The 21522-nt window shown below is 46.0% G+C and overlaps 1 protein-coding gene across 1 annotated transcript in view; it reads right to left on the bottom strand.

The window, feature by feature from the left end:
* Nucleotides 1–21522, bottom strand: part of fbxl4 (F-box and leucine-rich repeat protein 4) — a 156519-nt gene that overhangs the window by 67691 nt on the left and 67306 nt on the right. The window contains exon 3 of the mRNA XM_063033023.1: nucleotides 17373–17700. Within this exon, the coding sequence (XP_062889093.1) occupies nucleotides 17373–17700 (328 nt within the window). The remainder of the gene's footprint in view (nucleotides 1–17372; nucleotides 17701–21522) is intronic.

The following is a 21522-nucleotide window of genomic DNA, read 5'->3' as shown; positions in this document are numbered from 1 at the left end:
TCAGATTCTGCCACTCTGGAGAAAAGAACTGAAGTTTGCCTAACCTCTCTTTAAAGCAGATGCCCTCCCATACAGACAGCATAATGGTAACCCTCTTCTGCACCCTCTCCCTCTTAAAAACAGGGTGTTGAGAACTGACATTTATCCAAGATTCCTCCCATTTCTACTTCTCAAATTCTTCAAAATTTGCATATGTACGTTATTGAACCAGGAGGAGGAGAAATCAGAAACACAAGAGGTTTTGCAGATGCTGGAAATCCAGAACAACACACACAAAATGAAGGAGGAACTTAGCAGATTGGCACTATTTATTCAATGTTTCAAGGCAAGACCCTTCAGTAATAATCAGTAATATTTTTTGATAAAATGTGTTGAGTTTTTCCTTTTATTTTAGTTATGACATGCTGTGTTGATAATTTAATATTAAAGTTTAGTTGCCTATCTGATCGTGATGTACAGTGACAGAGAGGCACATTTATTTCTTCTGCATAAAGACAGGAGTGAATAATTATCCTCACTGCAGCAGTGAGATAGGCACGATCTCAGAAGGAACACACTGCCCTCTGCCTTTGATCTACAAGGCAACATTTTTATTTGCTTTGGAAAAAGGTTTGGTTTTATTTATTTCATTTATTTTATTCAGAGTTACAGCATGAGAGGTTGTTTGTCGGTGATGCAGCTCAAGTTTTAGAAGAGCTGCTGTGCTTTTGGCTCTTTTCAGTGAACTGCAATCAGTGCAAGAGATCACTCGGAGGGAATGCAGTGCAGGTTTTAAAATGAGCTCTGGTACTTTCTGCTATTTTCGCAAGGCTGCAATCACCATGAGAGGTCGTTCATTGGTGACACAGCCCAAGGTTTAAAAAGTGCTCCAGTGCTTTCAACGAGCTGCAATCAGCATAAGGTCAATAAAAAGAAAGGAGGTGTGAGCAAAGCAACCATTGTAGAAGCGCAAACAACAGGAATTCTGCAGATGCTGGAAATTCAAGCAACACACATCAAAGTTGCTGGCCATGGTCATGGTCTGATCAGGGACAGTCAGCATGGCTTTGTGAAGGGTCTCGGCCTGAAACATCGACTGCGCCTCTTCCTATAGATGCTCATTGTAGAAGCGGCTACTGTTGGAGAGGACCAGTGTTAGAATGGTCCAGCTTTCGCTCAACAGGCATGGGCAAGAACAGGCTTGGACCATCACAGGTGGACGTTCTAAGTAAGTAAGTATATTTTCTGTTAATGTATAGCTAATGGGGCCGAGAATGGGTTCGGAGGTAGTGATATGTTTTTTGTATGAGATGTGGGAACTCTGGGAGACCTCCAGTCTCCCTGATAACTACATCTGCATGAAGTGCAGCTCTTTAGAGACAGTGTTAAGGAGCTGGAGCTGCAGCTAGATGATATTCGGCTCAGGAAAGTAGTCACCCCTAATGTGCAGGAGCCAGATAACTGGGTGACTAGCAGGAGAGGGAAAGGGAATAGGCAGGCAGTGCAGAGTACCTATCTTCACCTCAATAAGTATACTGCTCTGGATACTGTTGGTGGAGAAGCTGCTGTGGCAAGGTCACTGGCACTGAGTCTGGCTCTGTGGCTCAGAGGGAAGTGGGGAGAGGATGCATGCAGTAGGGGTCCATAGTTTGTGAAAGAGACATCTGGAAGGTATGTTGCTTCCCAGGTGCTAGGGTCAGGGATGTCTCACTCAGAGCAGGAAGGGACAGGGAGAGGGGAATCATGGTTGGGAAAAGGGGAAGGGAGAGGGGAGGGAGTGGGAAACTCTAGAGAGATATTCTGTAGTGATCAATAAACCAATTACTTGGAATGAAATAAGCTTGCCTGGTGTCTCAGGGCAGGGTGTGTCTGCACTCAAGCAACACCCCCCCCCCCGGCACACCTGGCACTCCTCTGCCACCTGTCCCACACACCTCCCGCAGCAGAACAGTTAGTGAAGAGGTTGTGGAGGCAGATGTTGGTAAGATTTCAGACAAAGTTAAGAATCAAAAGATTCAGCATACTGCAACTAGTGTTCTGAGCTGCCTATATTTAAGTGCAATACGCATCGTAAGAAAGGCAGATGAGAAGGCCTTGGCCAGTAGGGTAAAGGAAAACCCCAAGGCATTCTTCAATTATGTGAAGAAAAAAAGGATGACAGGAGTGAAGGTAGGACCGATTAGAGATAAAGGTGGAAAGATGTGCCTGGAGGCCATGGAAGTGAGCGAGGTCCTCAGTGAATACTTCTCTTTGGTATTCACCAATGAGAGGGAACTTGATGATGGTGAGGACAATATGAGTGAGGTTAGTGTTCTGGAGCATGTTGATATTAAGGGAGAGGAGGTGATGGAGTTGTTAAAATACATTAGGATGGATAAGTCCCCGGGGCCTGACGGAATATTCCCCAGGCTGCTCCACGAGGCGAGGGAAGAGATTGCTGAGCCTCTGGCTAGGATCTTTATGTCCTCGTTGTCCACAGGAATGGTACCGGAGGATTGGAGGGAGGCAAATGTTGTCCCCTTGTTCAAAAAAGGTAGTACGGATAGCCCAGGTAATTATAGACCAGTGAGCCTTACGTCTGTGGTGGGAAAGCTGTTGGAAAAGATTCTTAGAGATAGGATCTCTGGGCATTTAGAGAATCATGGTCTGATCAGGGACAGTCAGCATGGCTTTGTTAAGGGCAGATCGTGTCTAACAAGCCTGACAGAGTTCTTTGAGGAGGTGACCAGGCATATAGACGAGGGTAGTGCAGTGGACGTGATCTACATGGATTTTAGTAAGGCATTTGACAAGGTTCCACACAGCAGACTTATTCAGAAAGTCAGAAGGCATGGGATCCAAGGAAGTTTGGCCAGGTGGATTCAGAATTGCCTGCAGAAGGCAGAGGGTGGTGGTGGAGGGAGTACATTCAGATTGGAGGATTGTGACTAGTGGTGTCCCACAAGGATCTGTTCTGGGACCTCTACTTTTCGTGATTTTTATTAACGACCTGGATGTGGGGGTAGAAGGGTGGGTTGGCAAGTTTGCAGATGACACAAAGGTTGGTGGTGTTGTAGATAGTGTAAAGGATCGTCAAAGATTGCAGAGAAACATTGTTAGGATGCAGAAGTGGGCTGAGAAGTGGCAGATGGAGTTCAACCCACAGAAGTGTGAAGTGGTACACTTTGGAAGGACAAACTCCAAGGCAGAGTACAAAGTAAATGGCAGGATACTTGGTAGTGTGGCGGAGCAGAGGGATCTAGGGACACATGTCCACAGATCGCTGAAAGTTGCCTCACAGGTGGATAGGGTAGTTAAGAAAGCTTATGGGGTGTTAGCTTTCATAAGTCGAGGGATAGAGTTTAAGAGTCCCGATGTAATGATGCAGCTCTATAAAACTCTGGTTAGGCCACACTTGGAGTACTATGTCCAGTTCTGGTCGCCTCACTATTGGAAGGATGTGGAAGCATTGGAAAGGGTACAGAGATTTACCAGGATGCTGCCTGGTTTAGAGAGTATGCATTATGATCAGAGATTAAGGGAGCTAGGACTTTACTCTTTGATGAGAAGGAGAATGAGAGGAGACATGATAGAGGTGTACAAGATAATAAGAGTGGATAGTCAGCACCTCTTCCCCAGGGCACCACTGCTCAATACAAGAGGACATGGCTTTAAGGTAAAGGGTGGGAAGTTCAAGGGGGATATTAGAGGAAGGTTTTTTACTCAGAGAGTGGTTGGTGCATGGAATGCACTGCCTGAGTCAGTGGTGGAGGAAGACACACTAGTGAAGTTTAAGAGACTACTAGACAGGTATATGGAGGAATTTAAGGTGGGGGATTATATGGGAGGCAGGGTTTGAGGGTCAGCGCAACATTGTGGGCCCAAGGACCTGTACTGTGCTGTACTCTTCTATGTTCTATGAAGGCCAATGTACTGTATGCTTTCTTAACCACAGAGTCAACCTGCACAGCAACTTTAAGTGTCCTATGGACTTGGACCCCAGGATCCCTCTGATCCTCCACACTGCCAAGAGTCTTACCATTAATACTATATCCTGCCACCATATTTGACCTACCAAAATGTCTAACCCTAACCTCCCCCTCGTACCCCATCTGTTATTTATTTATATACACAGATCCTTTCTCTCTCTCTCCTTTTTCTCCCTCTGTCCCTCTGACTATACCCCTTGCCCATCCTCTGGGTTTTTCCCCCCATCCCCCTTTTCTTTCTCCCTAGGCCTCCTGTCCCATGATCCTCTCATATCCCTTTTGCCAATCACCTGTCCAGCTCATGGCTCCATCCCTCCCCCTCCTGTCTTCTCCTATCATTTTGGATCTGCCCCTCCCCCTCCCACTTTCAAATCTCTTACCAGCTCTTCTTTCAGTTAGTCCTGACGAAGGTTCTCCGCCTGAAACGTTGACTGTACCTCTTCCTAGAGATGCTGCCTGGCTTGCTGCGTTCACCAGCAACTTTGATGTGTGTTGCTTGAATTTCCAGCATCTGCAGAATTCCTCTTGTTTGCATCTCACACTTACCTGGTTTGAACTCCATCTGCCACTTCTCAGCCCAGTTTTGCATCCTATCAACGTCCCGCTGTAACCTCTGACAGACCTTCACACTGTCCACGACACCTCCAACCTTTAACCCTCAATGAGATTCTCCCTCATTCTTGTAAACTCCAGCGAGTACAGGCCCAGAACCATTCAATGCTCCTCATGCCAGCAGATCCGTTCTTAGATAAGGGGCCCAAAACCTGCTCACGATACTCTCAAGTGAGACTTCACTAGTGCCATATAAAGTCTCAGCACTAAACCCTTTTGCATTCTATTCCCCTCAAAATGAATGCTAGCAAAGCATTTACCATTTTCACCACCAACTCAACCTGCAAGTTAACCTTTAGGGAATCCTGCACGAGGCCTCCTAAGTCCCTTTACATCTCTAATTTCTTAATTTTTTTACCTGTTTACAAAATAGAACATGCCTTTATTCCTTCCGCCAAAGTGCATGACCATTGCACTTCCCTAAACTAAATTCCATCTACCACTTCTTTGCCCATTCCCCAGTCTGAATAGGTCCTTCTTCAGACATCCTGTTTCCTCAACACTACCTGCATCTTTGTATTGTCCACAAACTTGGCCACAAAGCCTTCAATTATTTTATCCAAGCAACACACAAAAAATGCTGGAGGAACTCAGCAGGTCAGACAACATCTACAGAAAAGAGTACAGTCAACGTTATGGGCTGAGACCCTTCAGCAGGACATGGTATATAGTATATCCATATCCTTGATATACAGCATGAAAATAAGTGATCCCAACACCATCCCCTGCAGTACACCAATGGCAGCCAACCAGAAAAGGCCCCCTTTATTTCCACTTTTTGCCTCCTGCCAGTCCACCAATCTTCTATCCATGCTAGTATAAGGGGTTTCTTCTTTTAAGTTACTGCTAAGGCTAATAAAATGGCTTCCTTGTTATGTTATAATAAAATGGCTTCTCCTGTACTGTTAACTGCTGAGACAGTTCTCTATAGCATGCATGTTTGGGTTATATTTACTGATAACGAGAATTGTATTCATTTGCTAACCAATTGGGATAGATGTTATTCTTTCTTGTGTGTCTGTAAGCTACTGTTTTCATGGGCTTTGGGCAGAAGACGCAATGGAGACAGAGAGAGGAGACGCAATGCTGTAAGCTGAGCGACAGAACGGACCCCGAGCAGGAGTCGGAGGCCCATGGTCTTCAGCGAGGAGAGGAGACGAGGACAGACTCGTGTGGATTGTTCGGTCGACCACCGAGGGTGGTCCCATTCGAGAGTCGACGGAGATTGGAGGACACTAGAATGATTCCAGGAATGAGAGGGTTAACATATGAGGAACGTTTGACCGCTCTTGCACTGTATTCCTTGGAGTTTAGAAGAATGAAGGGGCACCTCATAGAAACAGTTCGAATGTTGAAAGGCATGGACAGAGTGGATGCGGCAAAGTTGTTTCCCATGGTGGGGGAGTCTAGTACGAGAGGGCATGACTTAACGATTGAAGAGCACCCATTCAGAACAAAGATGCAAAGAAATTTTTTTAGCCAGCGAGTGGTGAATCTGTGGAATTTGTTGCCACGGCTGGCAGCGGAGGCCAAGTCATTGGGTGTATTTAAGGCAAAGATTGATAGGTATCTGAGTAGCCAGGGCATCAAAGGTTATGGTGAGAAGGCGGGGGAGTGGGACTAAATGGGAGAATGGATCAGCTCATGGTAAAATGGCCAAGCAGACTCAAATGGCCAACTTCTGCTCCTTTGTCTTATGGTCTTATGGACATTGACCAGAGGAAAGGGAGACCCGGATCTGTAAGAGCTCCAACGAATTATTTGTGCACTGAACTGATAGAGTTACTGACTTGACGCCTTTATTGTACTTGTTTCTACTAACCTATCACCAAGAAATACTTATAAAGTGTAATCCTTTAATCACGTATGGTATACTGTCTGTTATTTGGCGTGGTGGGGTACATCACACAGCATCCACACAAACTTGATTAACCAGTTGGACAGGGCCAAAGGCTGCTCCCCCTAGACGAAAGCGAGCTCTGCGAGCCTGAGGCTTACCAGGAGGCTACATTGTGGGGGCCATCGTCCGGGTTTGGAGTCTGTGGAAGCTGTGTGATCGCCCTGTTTAAATCACGCATGCTGCGGGGGCGGAAAGCTGGTGTGCCTCTGTGGGATTGCTGGTTATTACTGCATGCGTGTTGGATGGGGTGGCTGTTGGTACCCCGGAGGTCTTTGTTCCAGTTCAGACTAGCGCTGACGAGTTGGTGGTGGGACTGCCAGTGTCTATTGGTGCTCCAGGTGAGGCGGGGCCATGGGCTGTCCATACTGTTAGGAGAGAGAGGGAAGAGTGGTCTGATACGGAGGCAGTGTCTGCGAATAAATGTTCCAGCTATGGCAGGCTCCACCTGTTTTTTGGGATAATGTCCACCCTAGAGGAGCGGAAGCGTGGGTGGAACGGACCTCTCAGTTGTTAGATGAGTGGCAGTGCTCGGCTGAGGGAAAGCAACAGAGATTGGTTGGAAGTTTGGATAGGCAAGCTGTTGATGTTGTCAGAACTGTCAGGGTCAATTACCCCGTAGTGATAGCTGCCAGTTATCTGAAAGCGGGTGGGGGGAAATGCGTTTGGTTTGACTGGAAATTAAAATGCAGCACCTAGCGGGGGCTTTCCATACCTGTGTTAGGAGATTAGTGGAAAGTTTTCAGGGTATCTTCTCTGGCTAGGGGGGCAGATAAATTGCTTGCGGTGCCAGGGGGATCAGCCCCTCCCTCAATTATTCAGCTGATCAGAGGGGTGTCGGGAAACTTAATGGAGGCCCAGTGAGGGAACGGCTTGGGATCTCTGGGGAGAGCACATTCCCAGCAATGTACCAAGGAGCTCCCAAAAGGAGAAGACCCTATTCCTGAAGGCTTCGAGGGACCATGACCTCGGGTATCGTTACGGTTGGAGGGAAGCTATGCTAAGGCCATCCTCGACACTGGGGTGCAGGTCAAGGTGTTGTACAGTTCCTTTTACAACCGGTATTTGAAGCATTTACCCTTGACACCATTCCAGGCACTGGAAAGTCGGAATATCAGTGCTGGGAATTATCCGGAAGATGATTATTGGTCAGTGAAACTGGAGTTCTTGGAGGCCAATGTGTGGGTGTCTGAGGGCCGTGAATCGTTAGTGCTGATGTGTCTGGACACTGTTGAGACGGGCAGCGTTTCGATTCTGGAGAAGACCAACACCCCACTGATGAGGAGGCGCATGGGGCCTGCCAGGAGGAGGCGGGTGAGAGCTGTTTGGGGGCATTGTCTGTGCACCCAGAGTTTCAAGCTGTTTGTGAGGACGTGTGTAGTAGCACTGGGCCGGTACTGAATTTAAACTAGAACTGGTGGCGGTACAGCCTGGGGGAAGTATCTGAGGGTGAGACCCTCTTAGCAGACGCTCCGAAATACTACGAGGGAGGGGAGTTGACCGCTGAAGACTCCTCGGTGAGAGAGAGGTCTTGGCAACTGGCCCCTGCAACCGTGGATGACGTACGTAGGAAGCGTGTGTGTGGATTATAGGACTCTGAACAGGCGCACCGTCCCTGACCAGTATACGGTCCTGAGGGCCGAAGACGCGATGGTCCGTCTGAGTGGTGCGACGTTGTTTAATGTGCTGGATCTGAGGAGTGGATGTTGCCAGATCCCGATGCATGAGGCCGACAAGGAGAAAACAGCTGTTATAAGTCCCCTAGGATCCTTCTGGTCTGAAAAGATGCCACAGGGCACATCCGGAGCCCCTGCAAACTTCCCGCGGAGCATGGGGAAGACCATGGGGGATGTGGAGGTGTTTGGAGTTTTGGCGTATGTGGATGATTGCCTAGGGTAGTGGTCGCCAACCCGTCAATCGCGATCGACTGGTCGATCTCTGAGACTTTCCCAGTAGATCCCGAAAAAAATCAAAAGTAAATACACAAATACTGTTGTAATGTGAGCATTATAAAAATAAGTAATACTAATTAGGATAATAGTAATACAGCAATACTTTCGTTACTGAAAGCTGTTTGTAAAGAGAGATTGTTTCCGGGTTGCAGGGTTTTTGTTCCATTCTTTCTGCCCAGTGCGCATGTGTGTATCTCCCCAGCCATGCACCGCGTTTTCAGCGTAGCTTGTGCTGCATCAAAGTGACCAATTAGATTAGATAAGAGTTGTTCGTCCATCGTTGACGTCGAAGAGGACCTCGACACCATAATGATGGTGTCGAGACGAGCGCGTGATTTGGATTTAAGTGAGGGAGAGTTGCACAGCGTCAGCCTCACTCTCTCTTCCCAATTCCCATCTGGATCCAGTGGCAAGACAGAGTCTAGACGGCTGGAGATGGGACTAGGCGCAGTGGATGACCAGGACGTCTTCTGTGTCTTGTCCTGCTCTACACGTTCCACGACGTTTGCAGAGACCGCCTTCTTGAGCGTTGGAACTTCCGCTGCTCTCGTCCGCTCAATCCGCCGGAGTCTGTCTTCACATGCTGGGATAGACAACTCCCTATCTCACCGAAGGTTTGAGAGCCGTCAGCTACCCACACCTGGTTTAGCCGGCTTGTCGAAGCCATTGCCAGGGGTGTGGTCGCTGTCGCATACAGACAGCTACGGGGAGCCACAGGTGAGAGCTGAGTGCCAGATGGGGACCAAAGGTGGACTAACCGCCTTGAAAAGGACGCGACATGTTCCCCCACCAGAGGTACTACCCCTCCCTGACACCCCATATATCATGTAAGAGATAAGAGTACAGACTGTCGCAAACATCAATATACGGCACTCGCTCGTGATATCCTGATAGCATGGCGGAAGCTCCATGAAAGAAGGTGAAAATGTACAAATTCCATCCAGAATGGGAAGAGGAATTTCTATTTACCTTGGTGAAAGACAAGTGTGTATGTATTACACATCAAAGTTGCTGGTGAACGCAGCAGGCCAGGCAGCATCTCTAGGAAGAGGTACAGTCGACGTTTCGTGCCTAGACCCTTCGTCAGGACTAACTGAAGGAAGAGCTAGTAAGAGATTTGAAAGTGGGAGGGGGAGGGGGAGATCCAAAATGATAGGAGAAGACAGGAGGGGGAGGGATGGAGCCAAGAGCTGGACAGGTGATTGGCAAAGGGGATATGAGAGGATCATGGGACAGGGGGCCCAGGGAGAAAGACGGGGGGGGGGGAACCCAGAGGATGGGCAAGGGGTATAGTCAGAGGGACAGAGGGAGAAAACCGGAGAGAGAGGGAAAGAATGTGTGTATAAAAATAAATAACGGATGGGGTACAAGGGGGAGGTGGGGCATTAGCGGAAGTTTGAGAAGTCAATGTTCATGCCATCAGGTTGGAGGCTACCCAGATGGAATATTAGGTGTTGTTCCTCCAACCTGAGTGTGGCTTCACCTTTACAGTAGAGGAGGCCGTGGATAGACATGTCGGAATGGGAATGGGATGTGGAATTAAAATGTGAGGCCACTGGGAGATCCTGCTTTCTCTGGTGGACAGAGCGTAGGTGTTCAGCAAAGCAGTCTCCCGGTCTGCATCGGGTCTCGCCAATATATAGAAGGTCACATCGGGAGCACCGGACGCAGTATATCACCCCAGCCGACTCACAGGTGAAGTGTCGCCTCACCTGGAAGGACTGTCTGGGGCCTTGAATGGTGGTAAGGGAGGAAGTGTAAGGGCATGTGTAGCACTTGTTCCGCTTACAAGGATAAGCGCCAGGAGGGAGATCAGTGGGGAGGGATGGGGGGGGGAGCGAATGGACAAGGGAGTCGTGTAGGGAGTGATCCCTGTGGAAAGTAGAGAGGGGGTGAGGGAAAGATGTGCTTAGTGGTGGGATCCCGTTGGAGGTGGCGGAAGTTACGGAGAATTATATGTTGGACCCGGAGGCTGGTGGGGTGGTAGGTGAGGACCAGGGAACCCTATTCCTAGTGGGGTGGTGGGAGGATGGAGTGAGAGCAGATGTGCGTGAAATGGGGGAGATGCGTTTGAGAGCAGAGTTGATGGTGGAGGAAGGGAAGCCCCTTTCTTTAAAAAAGGAGGACATCTCCCTCGTCCTGGAATGAAAAGCCTCATCCTGAGAGCAGATGCGGCGGAGACGGAGGAATTGCAAGAAGGGGATGGCATTTTTGCAAGAGACAGGGTGAGAAGAGGAATAGTCCAGATAGCTGTGAGAGTCCGTAGGCTTATAGTAGACATCAGTGGATAAGCTGTCTCCAGAGATAGAGACAGAAAGATCTAGAAAGGGGAGGGAGGTGTCGGAAATGTACCAGGTAAACTTGAGGGCAGGGTGAAAGTTGGAGGCAAAGTTAATAAAGTCAACTACTTTAAATTTCTAAAGTAAGTACATGTTTGGCACAGCATTGTAGGCCAAAGGGCCTGTATTGTGCTGTAGGTTTTCTATATTTCCATGTTATTTCTAACCTCAGCCTCTGTGCCTTCCTCTGCAATTGGATTCTCAACTTCCTAACTGGAAGACAACAATCTGTGCGGATTGGTGATAACATACCCTCCTCGCTGACAATCAACACTGGTGCACCTCAGTGGTGTGTGCTTAGCCCACTGCTCTACTCTGTCTATACCCATAACTGTGTGGATAGGCATAGCTCAAACACTATCTCCAAATTTGCTGATGATACAACCATTATTGACAGAATCTCAGATGGAGATGAAAGGGCGTTTAGGAGTGAGATATACCAGCTAATGGAGTGGTGTTGCAACAACAACCTAGCACTCAATGTCAGTAAGACAAAAGAGCTGATTGTGGACTTCAGGAAGGGTAAGACAAAGGAACACATACCAATCCTCATAGAGGGATCAGAAATGGAGAGAGTGAGCAGTTTCAAATTCCTGGGTATCAAGATCTCTGATGAACTGAAAGGGTCCCAACATATTAACGCAGCTATAAAAAAGGCAAGACAACGACTGTACTTCGTTAGTTTGAAGAGATATGGTATGTCAACAACCACACTCAAACGTCCATAGTTGTACCGTGGAGAGCATTCTGACAGGCTGCATCACTGTCTGGTATCGGGGGCTACTGCACAGGACAAAAAGAAACTGCTGAGGGTCATAAATTTAATCAGCTCCATCTTGGGTACTAGCCTACAAAGTACTCTGGACATCTTCAAGGAGCAGTGCCTGAGAAAGGCAGCATTCATTATTAAGGACCCACAGCACTATACTCTTTTCCACTGTTACCATCAGGTAGGAGGTACAGAAGCCTGTAGGCACGAACTCAGCGATTCAGGAACAGCTTCTTCCCCTCTGCCTTCTGATCCCTATATGGACATTGAACCTGAGAACACTACCTCACTTTCTTAATATATTTGTATTTTTGCACGACTTTTAATCTATTCAATATTTGTATACTGTACCATAATTGATTTACTTATTTATTTATGTGCTATATTTTTTTCTTCTATATTATGTATTGTATTGAACTGCTGCTGCTGTTAACAAATTTCAAGACACGTGCCAGTGATAATAAACCTGATTCTGATTCTGATCCTTGGATGTTAAGCTCCCAATTATTGAGATACAGCACAGGATAGGCCCTGCCAGCTGCACCACCCAGCAATCCCCAAATTTAATCCTAGCCTAAACAGGGGCCAATTTACAATGACCAATCAACCTACCAACCTGTATGTCTTTTGGACTGTCAGAGGAAACTGGAGCACTTGGAGGAAACCCACGTGGTCACAGGAAGTACATACAAACTCCTGACAGGGAGCGGGCAGGAACTGAACCTAAGGTGCTGGTACCGTAAAGCGTTGTGCTTACCACTACGCTACCATGTCGCTCCTTCTTTTAGTCATGAGCAATAATGTCCACAGCGTTATACATGCCAATTTCTAACTGCGCTACAAGATCACCTATTTTATTCTGTATACTGTGTGCATTGAAATATAACACCTTTATAGTTCTTTCGTCACTACCTATTTGATTTTGTTCCCCATTACACTTTAACTCACTTTCACACACTGTATCTGGTTGTATACCAACTGTTCCATCTTCAACCCTGTCACTCCAGTTCCCATCCCCATGCCAATTTATTATAGCCCTCCCCCACAATGCTTGCAAAACAGCCCTCATGGATATTGGTACCGCTCAGGTTCAGGCGTTTCCTGTCCTTTTGTACAGGTTGTAACTTCCCCAGAAGATATCGCAATCATCCAAAAAAAATTAAATCTTGCCCCCAGCACCAATTCTTCAGCCAAACATTCAACTGCCAAATCATTCTATTCTTACCCTCACTGGTGTGTGTGGCATGGGAAAAAAATCCAGAGATCATTACCCTGGAAGTCCTGCTTTTCATCTTTCAGCCAAGCTCCCTATATTTTGGACCGCCTCCCTTTTCCCACCTACAGTACTGTACAAAGGTCTCAGGCACACTTATACAGCTGGGGTCACAACACCATAAGACAATAAGATACAGGAACAGAATTAGGCCATTTGCCCATCAAGTCTGTTCTGCTATTTTATCATGGTTGATCCAATTTTCCTCTTAGCTCTAATCTCCTGTATTCTCTCCTTATCCCTTCATTTCCTGACCAAGCAAAAACCTATCAATTGCTGCCTTAAATACGCATAAAGACTTGGCCTCCACAGCTGCCTGTGGCAATGAATTCCACAGATTTACCACTCTCTGGCTAAAGATATTCCTCCTTATTTCTGTTCTACAAGGATGCCTGTCTATTCTGAGGCTGTGTCTACTGGTCTTAGACAGTCCCACGACAGGAAAGATCCTCTCCACGTCCACTCAATCAAGACCTTTCACCATTCAACACACATAAAAGTTGCTGGTGAACGCAGCAGGCCAGGCAGCATCTCTAGGAAGAGGTACAGTCAACGTTTCAGGCCGAGACCCTTTGTCAGGACTAACTGAAGGAAGAGTGAGTAAGGGATTTGAAAGTTGGAGGGGGAGGGGGAGATCCAAAATAATAGGAGAAGACAGGAGGGGGAGGGATAGAGCCAAGAGCTAGACAGGTGATAGGCAAAAGGGATACGAGAGGATCATGGGACAGGAGGTCCAGGAAGAAAGATGGGGGGGGGGACCCAGAGGATGGGCAAGGGGTATATTCAGAGGGACAGAGGGAGAAAAAGGAGAGTAAGAGAAAGAATGTGTGTATAAAAATAAGTAACAGATGGGGTACGAGGGGGAGGTGGGGCATTAGCGGAAGTTAGAGAAGTCGATGTTCATGCCATCAGGTTGGAGGCTACCCAGACGGAATATAAGGTGTTGTTCCTCCAACTTGAGTGTGGCTTCATCTTTACAGTAGAGGAGGCCGTGGATAGACATGTCAGAATGGGAATGGGATGTGGAATTAAAATGCGTGGCCACTGGGAAATCCTGCTTTCTCTGGCGGACAGAGCATAGGTGTTCAGCAAAGCGGTCTCCCAGTCTGCGTCGGGTCTCGCCAATATATAAAAGGCCACATCGGGACACCGGACGCAGTATATCACCCCAGCCGACTCACAGGTGAAGTGTTGCCTCACCTGGAAGGACTGTTTGGGGCCCTGAATGGTGGTAAGGGAGGAAGTGTAAGGGCATGTGTAGCACTTGTTCCGCTTACACGGATAAGTGCCAGGAGGGAGATCAGTGGGGAGGGATGGAGGGGACGAATGGACAAGGGAGTCGCATAGGGAGCGATCCCTGCGGAATGCGGGGGGGGGGAGGGAAAGATGTGCTTAGTGGTGGGATCCCGTTGGAGGTGGCAGAAGTTACGGAGAATAATATGTTGGACCCGGAGGCTGGTGGGGTGGTAGGTGAGGACCAGGGGAACCCTATTCCTAGTGGGGTGGCAGGAGGATGGAGTGAGAGCAGATGTACGTGAAATGGGGGAGATGCGTTTAAGAGCAGATTTGATAGTGGAGGAAGGGAAGCCCCTTTCTTTAAAAAAGGAGGACATCTCCCTCGTCCTAGAATGAAAAGCCTCATCCTGAGAGCAGATGCGGTGGAGATGGAGGAATTGCGAGAAGGGGATGGCGTTTTTGCAAGAGACAGGGTGAGAAGAGAAATAGTCCAGATAGCTGTGAGAGTCAGTAGGCTTATAGTAGACATCAGTGGATAAGCTGTCTCCAGAGACAGAGACAGAAAGATCTAGAAAGGGGAGGGAGGTGTCGGAAATGGACCAGGTAAACTTGAGGGCAGGGTGAAAGTTGGAGGCAAAGTTAATAAAGTCAACGAGCTCTGCATTCACCATTCACCATTTGATTGGTTTCAATGAGGTCACTCCTCATACTTCTGAATTCTAGTGAATACAGGCCCAGAGCCATCAAACACTCTTCATATGACAAGCTATTCAATCCTGAAATGGTTTCCATGAACCTCCCTTGAACCCTCTGCAGTTTCAGCACATCTTTTCTAAGATAAGGGGCCCAAACCTGTTCACAATACTCCAAGTGAGGCATCACCAGTGCTTCATAAAGTCTCAACATTACATCCTTGCATTTATATTCTGGTCCTTTTGAAATGAATGTGAACATTGCATTTGTCTTCCTCACTACAGACTCAACCTGCAAATAAGCCTTCAGGGATTCCTACACAAGGACTCCCAAATCCGTATGTACCTCAGTTTTTGTATTTTCTCTCCATTGCTGTTTTGCCATCATCCCTGCCAATGTCTCTTTGCATCAATTTTGGCCAGCTCCTCTCTCATGCCTCTGTAATTCATTTTACTCCACTGTAACACATCTGACTTTACCTTCTCTCTCTCAAACTGCAAGGTGACTTCTATCATATTCTGATCGCTGCTTCCTCAGGGTTCCTTTTCCTTAAATTCCCTAATCAAAACAGGTTTGTTTTACAACATAAAACCTAGAATTGCCTTTCCTCTAGTGGGCTCAACCACGAGCTGCTCTAAAAAGCCATCTCGTAGGCATTCTATAAATTCCTTTTCTTAGGATACAGTATCAAGCTGATATTCCCAATCTGCCTACATATTAAAATCCCCGATGACTATTGTAACATTACCCTTATAACATGCCTGCTGTACATCCTGTTGAAATTTATATCCCACATCTTGGCTACTGTTCGGAGGACTGTTTTAACTCCCATCAAGGTCTTTTTAGTGTTCAAACCACACTAAAGTTACATTTTAGATTTTAATAAATGGACTTCCAACACTTCAACTACCCTAATTCAAAATGCTTAGTTACTAACATGGTGTGTCTACAATTATCTTAAACAAAATTTAAATGCCCCAGGGTGGAAGGGCAAGCTGTTGACTGAAAATCACAGTCAATGTTGATGTATAAATCTCACATTATTGAGCTGAATTATCCAAAATACTGCCAATATCCAGATCAATAGACACAATAGACAGATATAAAAATATATCTCTGGAATGAACAACAGAAGTGATGAAGGCCTGTAATCATATTATTTACTAATTCAAGACCAGAGTTCCTGAACCATCCAATAAAAAATGCATTACTTATTAAGTACAGGTAATGGCCAGTATATTAGGTATAGGAGTGGAACCCAATGTGATCTTCTGCTGCTATAGACATCCAGTTCAAGGTTCAACATGTTACGTATTCATAGCTGCTTTTCTGCACACTGCTGCTGTAACGCGTGGTTATTTGAGCTACTGTCGCCTTCTTGTCAGCTTGAACCAGTCTGGCGATTCTCCTGTAACTATTCACATTTACAAGGCTATTCGCCAACAGAACTGCCACTCATTGGAATTTTTTTTTGTTTCTTGCATCATTCTCTGTAAACGCCAACTGGAACTTATAATCATTCCATGGTCAAAGTCACTTAGATCACAATTCTTCCCCATGCTGATGTTTAGTCTGAACAACAACTGAACCTTTTGACCATGACTGCATGCGCTCACGCATTGAGTTGCTGCTGATTAGATATTAGCATCAACAAGCAGATGACACCACAATTGTAGGCCGTATCTTGGGTAATCATGAGTTTGAGTACAGAGAAGAAATTAAGAACCTGGTGGCATGGTGCGAAGACAATAACCTATCCCTCAACGTCAGCAAGATGAAGGAATTGGTTGTTGACTTCAGAAGGAGTAGCGGACCACACGACCCAATTTACATCGGTGGTGCGCGAGTGGAACAGGTCAAAAGCTTTAAGTTCCTCGGGGTCAATGTCACAAATGACCTGACTTGGTCCAACCAAGCAGAGTTCACTGCCAAGAAGGCCCACTAGCGCCTTTACTTGCTGAGAAAACTAAAGAAATTTGGCCTGTCCCCTAAAACCCTAACTAATTTTTATAGCTGCACCGTAGAAAGCATTCTTCTAGGGTGCATCACAACCTGGTATGGAAGTTGTCCTGTCCAAGACCGGAAGAAGCTGCAGAAGATCGTGAACACAGCCCAGCACATCACACAAACCAATCTTCCGTCCTTGGACTCACTTTACACCGCACGGTGTCGGAGCAGTTCTGCCAGGATAATCAAGGACACAACCCACCCAGCCAACACACTTTTCGTCCCTCTTCCCTCCGGGAGAAGGCTCAGTAGCTTCAAGACTCGTACGGCCAGATTTGGAAACAGCTTCTTTCCAACTGTGATAAGACTGCTGAACGGATCCTGCACTGGATCTGGGCCGTACCCTCCAAATATCCGGACCTGCCTCTCGGTTTTTTTGAACTACCTTACTTTCCCTTTTCTACTTTCTATTTATGATTTATAATTTAAATTTTTAATATTTACTATCAACTTGTACTCCAGGGAGCGGGAAGCGCAGAATCAAATATCGCTGTGATGATTGTACGCTCTAGTATCAATTGTTTGGCGACAATAGAGTAAAGTAAAGGTGTGCAGGTGTACCTAATCAAGTAGCCACTGAGTGTATATTAAAGACACACAGATGTGATCCAATAAAATCTATTGCAAACTATTATCATTATCCTTACCTCATAAGGCAGCTTTCCAAAATAACCATTCTTGGTAAATTCAGGTAAGATCTTTTCACTGAACTGTTCATTGAAGAATTCTCTACTATGATCTTCCTTGTCTTCATCGTCCAGATCTAACATGGATGGTTTATGTAGGGAAAGAGGTCTATCCCTGACACCATGTAGCAGTACAGCATCCAATTCAGTATAGTATTCTAGGAGAGAACTGTTCAGTTCCAGGCGAATCAAGTTTGTGGTGAAGTTAATTTGTTTAATGCACGGTGTAAACTGGCGAGCCTGTGAGATATTCACTTTCTCAGGTTCCCCTGCCCATAGAGTTTCCCATCTGTAGGTACAGAAAACATTAAGGATGTCACAATAAGTCAGCCTGTCTTACAGGGGTTGAATTCTATTCATACAATATATTCATATCCCTTTCTTATTCACACTCCCAACCCAAATTTTCCAAAAACACCAAAACCCAAGAACGGAAAGTAGCGGATACTGATCAGTTGATCTCAGGAAAAGCCCTCCCCGCCACTAAGCATAACTACAAGGAGTGCTGCAAGGACCTTCACCATCCAGGCCATGCTCTCTTCCTGCTGTTGCCATCGAGGAGGTGATACAGGAGACTCATGTCCTAAACCACCAGGTTCAGGAACAGTTATCACTCCTCAACCATCAGGCTCTTGAACCAGAGGGGATAACACTCACCTCAACACTGAACTATGGACTATGAACCACAACCTATGGACTCGCTTTCAAGGATTCCACGACTCAGGGGCAACGGCTAAGTTTTTTTTATGCAAAGAGTGGTGAGTGCGTGGAATGGGCTACCAGCAATGGTGGTGGAGGCGGATATGATAGGGTCGTTTAAGAGACTCCTGGATAGGTACATGGAGCTTAGAAAAATAGAGGGCTATGGGTAACCCTAGGTAATTTCTGAAGTAAATAATGTTTGGCACAGCTTTGTGGGCCAAAGGGCCTGTATTCTGCTGCAGGTTTTCTACGTTCTATTTTTCTAACTCTTGTTCTCAGCGTTATTTAACATAGAAACATAGAAACATAGAAAATAGGCGCAGGAGTAGGCCATTCAGCCCTTCGAGCCTGCACCGCCATTTATTATGATCATGGCTGATCATCCAACTCAGAACCCAGCCTTCCCTCCATACCCCCTGACCCCTGTAGCCACAAGGGCCATATCTAACTTCCTTTTAAACATAGCTAATGAACTGGCCTCAACAGTTTGCTGTGGCAGAGAATTCCACAGATTCACCACTCTCTGTGTGAAGAAGTTTTTCCTAACCTCGGTCCTAAAAGGCTTCCCCTCTATCCTCAAACTGTGACCCCTCGTTCTAGACCTCCCCAACATCGGGAACAATCTTCCCGCATCTAGCCTGTCCAATCCCTTTAGGATCTTATACGTTTCAATCAGATCCCCCCTCAATCTTCTAAATTCCAACGAGTACAAGCCCAGTTCATCCAGTCTTTCTTCATATGAAAGACCTGCCATCCCAGGAATCAATCTGGTGAACCTTCTTTGTACTCCCTCTATGGCAAAGATGTCTTTCCTCAGATTAGGGGACCAAAACTGCACACAATACTCCAGGTGTGGTCTCACCAAGGCCTTGTACAACTGCAGTAGTACCTCCCTGCTCCTGTACTCGAATCCTCTCGCTATAAATGCCAGCATACCGTTCGCCTTTTTCACCGCCTGCTGTACCTGCATGCCCACTTTCAATGACTGGTGTATAATGACACCCAGGTCTCGCTGCACCTCCCCTTTTCCTAATCGGCCACCATTCAGATAATAATCTGTTTTCCTATTTTTGCCACCAAAGTGGATAACTTCACATTTATCCACATTAAATTGCATCTGCCATGAGTTTGCCCACTCACCCAACCTATCCAAGTCACCCTGCATCCTCTTAGCATCCTCCTCACTGCTAACACTGCCACCCAGCTTTGTGTCATCCGCAAACTTGGAGATGCTGCATTTAATTCCCTCATCCAAGTCATTAATATATATTGTAAACAACTGGGGTCCCAGCACTGAGCCTTGCGGTACCCCACTAGTCACCGCCTGCCATTCTGAAAAGGTCCCGTTTATTCCCACTCTTTGCTTCCTGTCTGCTAACCAATTCTCCACCCACACCAATACCTTGCCCCCAATACCGTGTGCTTTAAGTTTGCACACTAATCTCCTATGTGGGACCTTGTCAAAAGCCTTTTGAAAATCCAAATATACCACATCCACTGGTTCTCCCCTATCCACTCTACTAGTTACATCCTCAAAAAATTCTAAGAGATTCGTCAGACATGATTTTCCTTTCACAAATCCATGCTGACTTTGTCCGATCATTTCACCGCTTTCCAAATGTGCTGTTATCACATCCTTGATAACTGACTCCAGCAGTTTCCCCACCACCGACGTTAGGCTAACCGGCCTATAATTCCCCGGTTTCTCTCTCCCTCCTTTTTTAAAAAGTGGGGTTACATTAGCCACCCTCCAATCCTCAGGAACTAGTCCAGAATCTAACGAGTTTTGAAAAATTATCACTAATGCATCCACTATTTCTTGGGCCACTTCCTTAAGCACTCTGGGATGCAGACCATCTGGCCCTGGGGATTTATCTGCCTTCAATCCCTTCAATTTACCTAACACCACTTCCCTACTAACATGTATTTCGCTCAGTTCCTCCATCTCACTGGACCCTCTGTCCCTTACTATTTCTGGAAGATTATTTATGTCCTCCTTAGTGAAGACAGAACCAAAGTAATTATTCAATTGGTCTGCCATGTCCTTGCTCCCCTTATTTATTATTATTTTCTATTTGTACAGATTTTCTTTTGCAATTTAGTTGTCGATGTTTGTGTGCAGTTTTTCATTCATTCTTTCTCCTGCTGTGAATGCAGTAAGAAAACTAATCTCAGGGTAGGATATGGTAACATATATGTACTCTGATAATAAATCTACTTTGAACATTTTGAACTTCAATGTAAACTGGAATCTCACCAAAAGTAAATTAATTAATAATTTCCAGAGAGTACAATCTCTGCTTCAGATGCTGTCAGTGCTGTGGACCACTGAATGTGAGAATGGTGCGTTAACAATATTTTGCAGATAAAACTGCGTTTATTTAATCAGCATTGGATTTTACACGAGAGGTTCTCTTATTTGTACTCCCAAGTAAACATTCATCACATTTGCTCCCCTTTACTATTATTTGACATATCCATACTTCTGCATGACCTGTTCGAGAAGGCAACTGAATTTTCCAGGTTCAATCTCATTGAAATGCTTTGCATTCCTACAACAATGGCACTCTTTTGTTCCCTCACTCACAGACTCTACAACTTTATAGTTTAAGGCCATAAGACATAGCAGAGTTTAGCCCATTGAATCAGCTCTGCCATTCCAACTTGGCCAATTTATAATCTCTCTCAAACCCATTCTCCTGCCTTCTCCCTGTAACTTTTGACACCTTTACTAATCAAGAACCTATAAACCTCCAGCATAAATGTACCCAATCACTTGGCCGCCACAGCCAATGAATTCTACAGATTCATCACCCTCTTTCCAAAGAAAATCCCCCACATCTCTGTTCTACGAGGATGTCCTTCTGTTCTGAGGTGGTGTCCTCTGGTCTAAGGTTCACTTTCAACAGGAAACACCCTTCCGAGGTCCACTCTACTAGTCCTTTCAATATTCGAGAGGTTTACATTCCTAGAGCAAAAGCCAAACATTTAACTTTTCATTCTTTTTGATATCTTATGAATTAAAAGATTAAATAACATCCAAAAAATACTATTTGTTTACGCAGATGCAGAGTGGATTAGGCCCTTCTGGCCCTTCGAGCCTCACTGCCCAGCAATCCCCCAAATTAATTCTAGCCTAATCATGGGACAATCTACAATGATCAACTAACCTACAAATTGGTACTTCGTTGGACTGCGAGAGGAAGCCGAAACAACCAGAGGACTCCACGCGGTCACAAGGAAAATGTACAAACTCAGAACAGGATCATTTATTAAGAAATAAATTGAAGCACATTACAGGCCCTTTGGACCACAATGTTGTGCCGACCACTAAACCTACTTGAGAAACTGCTTAGAATTTCGCTACCACATAGTCTTCTATTTTTCTAAGCTCCATGTACCTATCTAA

The sequence above is a fragment of the Mobula hypostoma genome, chromosome 2 (genome assembly GCF_963921235.1).
Source record: "Mobula hypostoma chromosome 2, sMobHyp1.1, whole genome shotgun sequence".
In the NCBI taxonomy this organism is placed as follows: domain Eukaryota; kingdom Metazoa; phylum Chordata; class Chondrichthyes; order Myliobatiformes; family Myliobatidae; genus Mobula; species Mobula hypostoma.
This window is presented reverse-complemented; position numbering and strand designations above follow the sequence as displayed.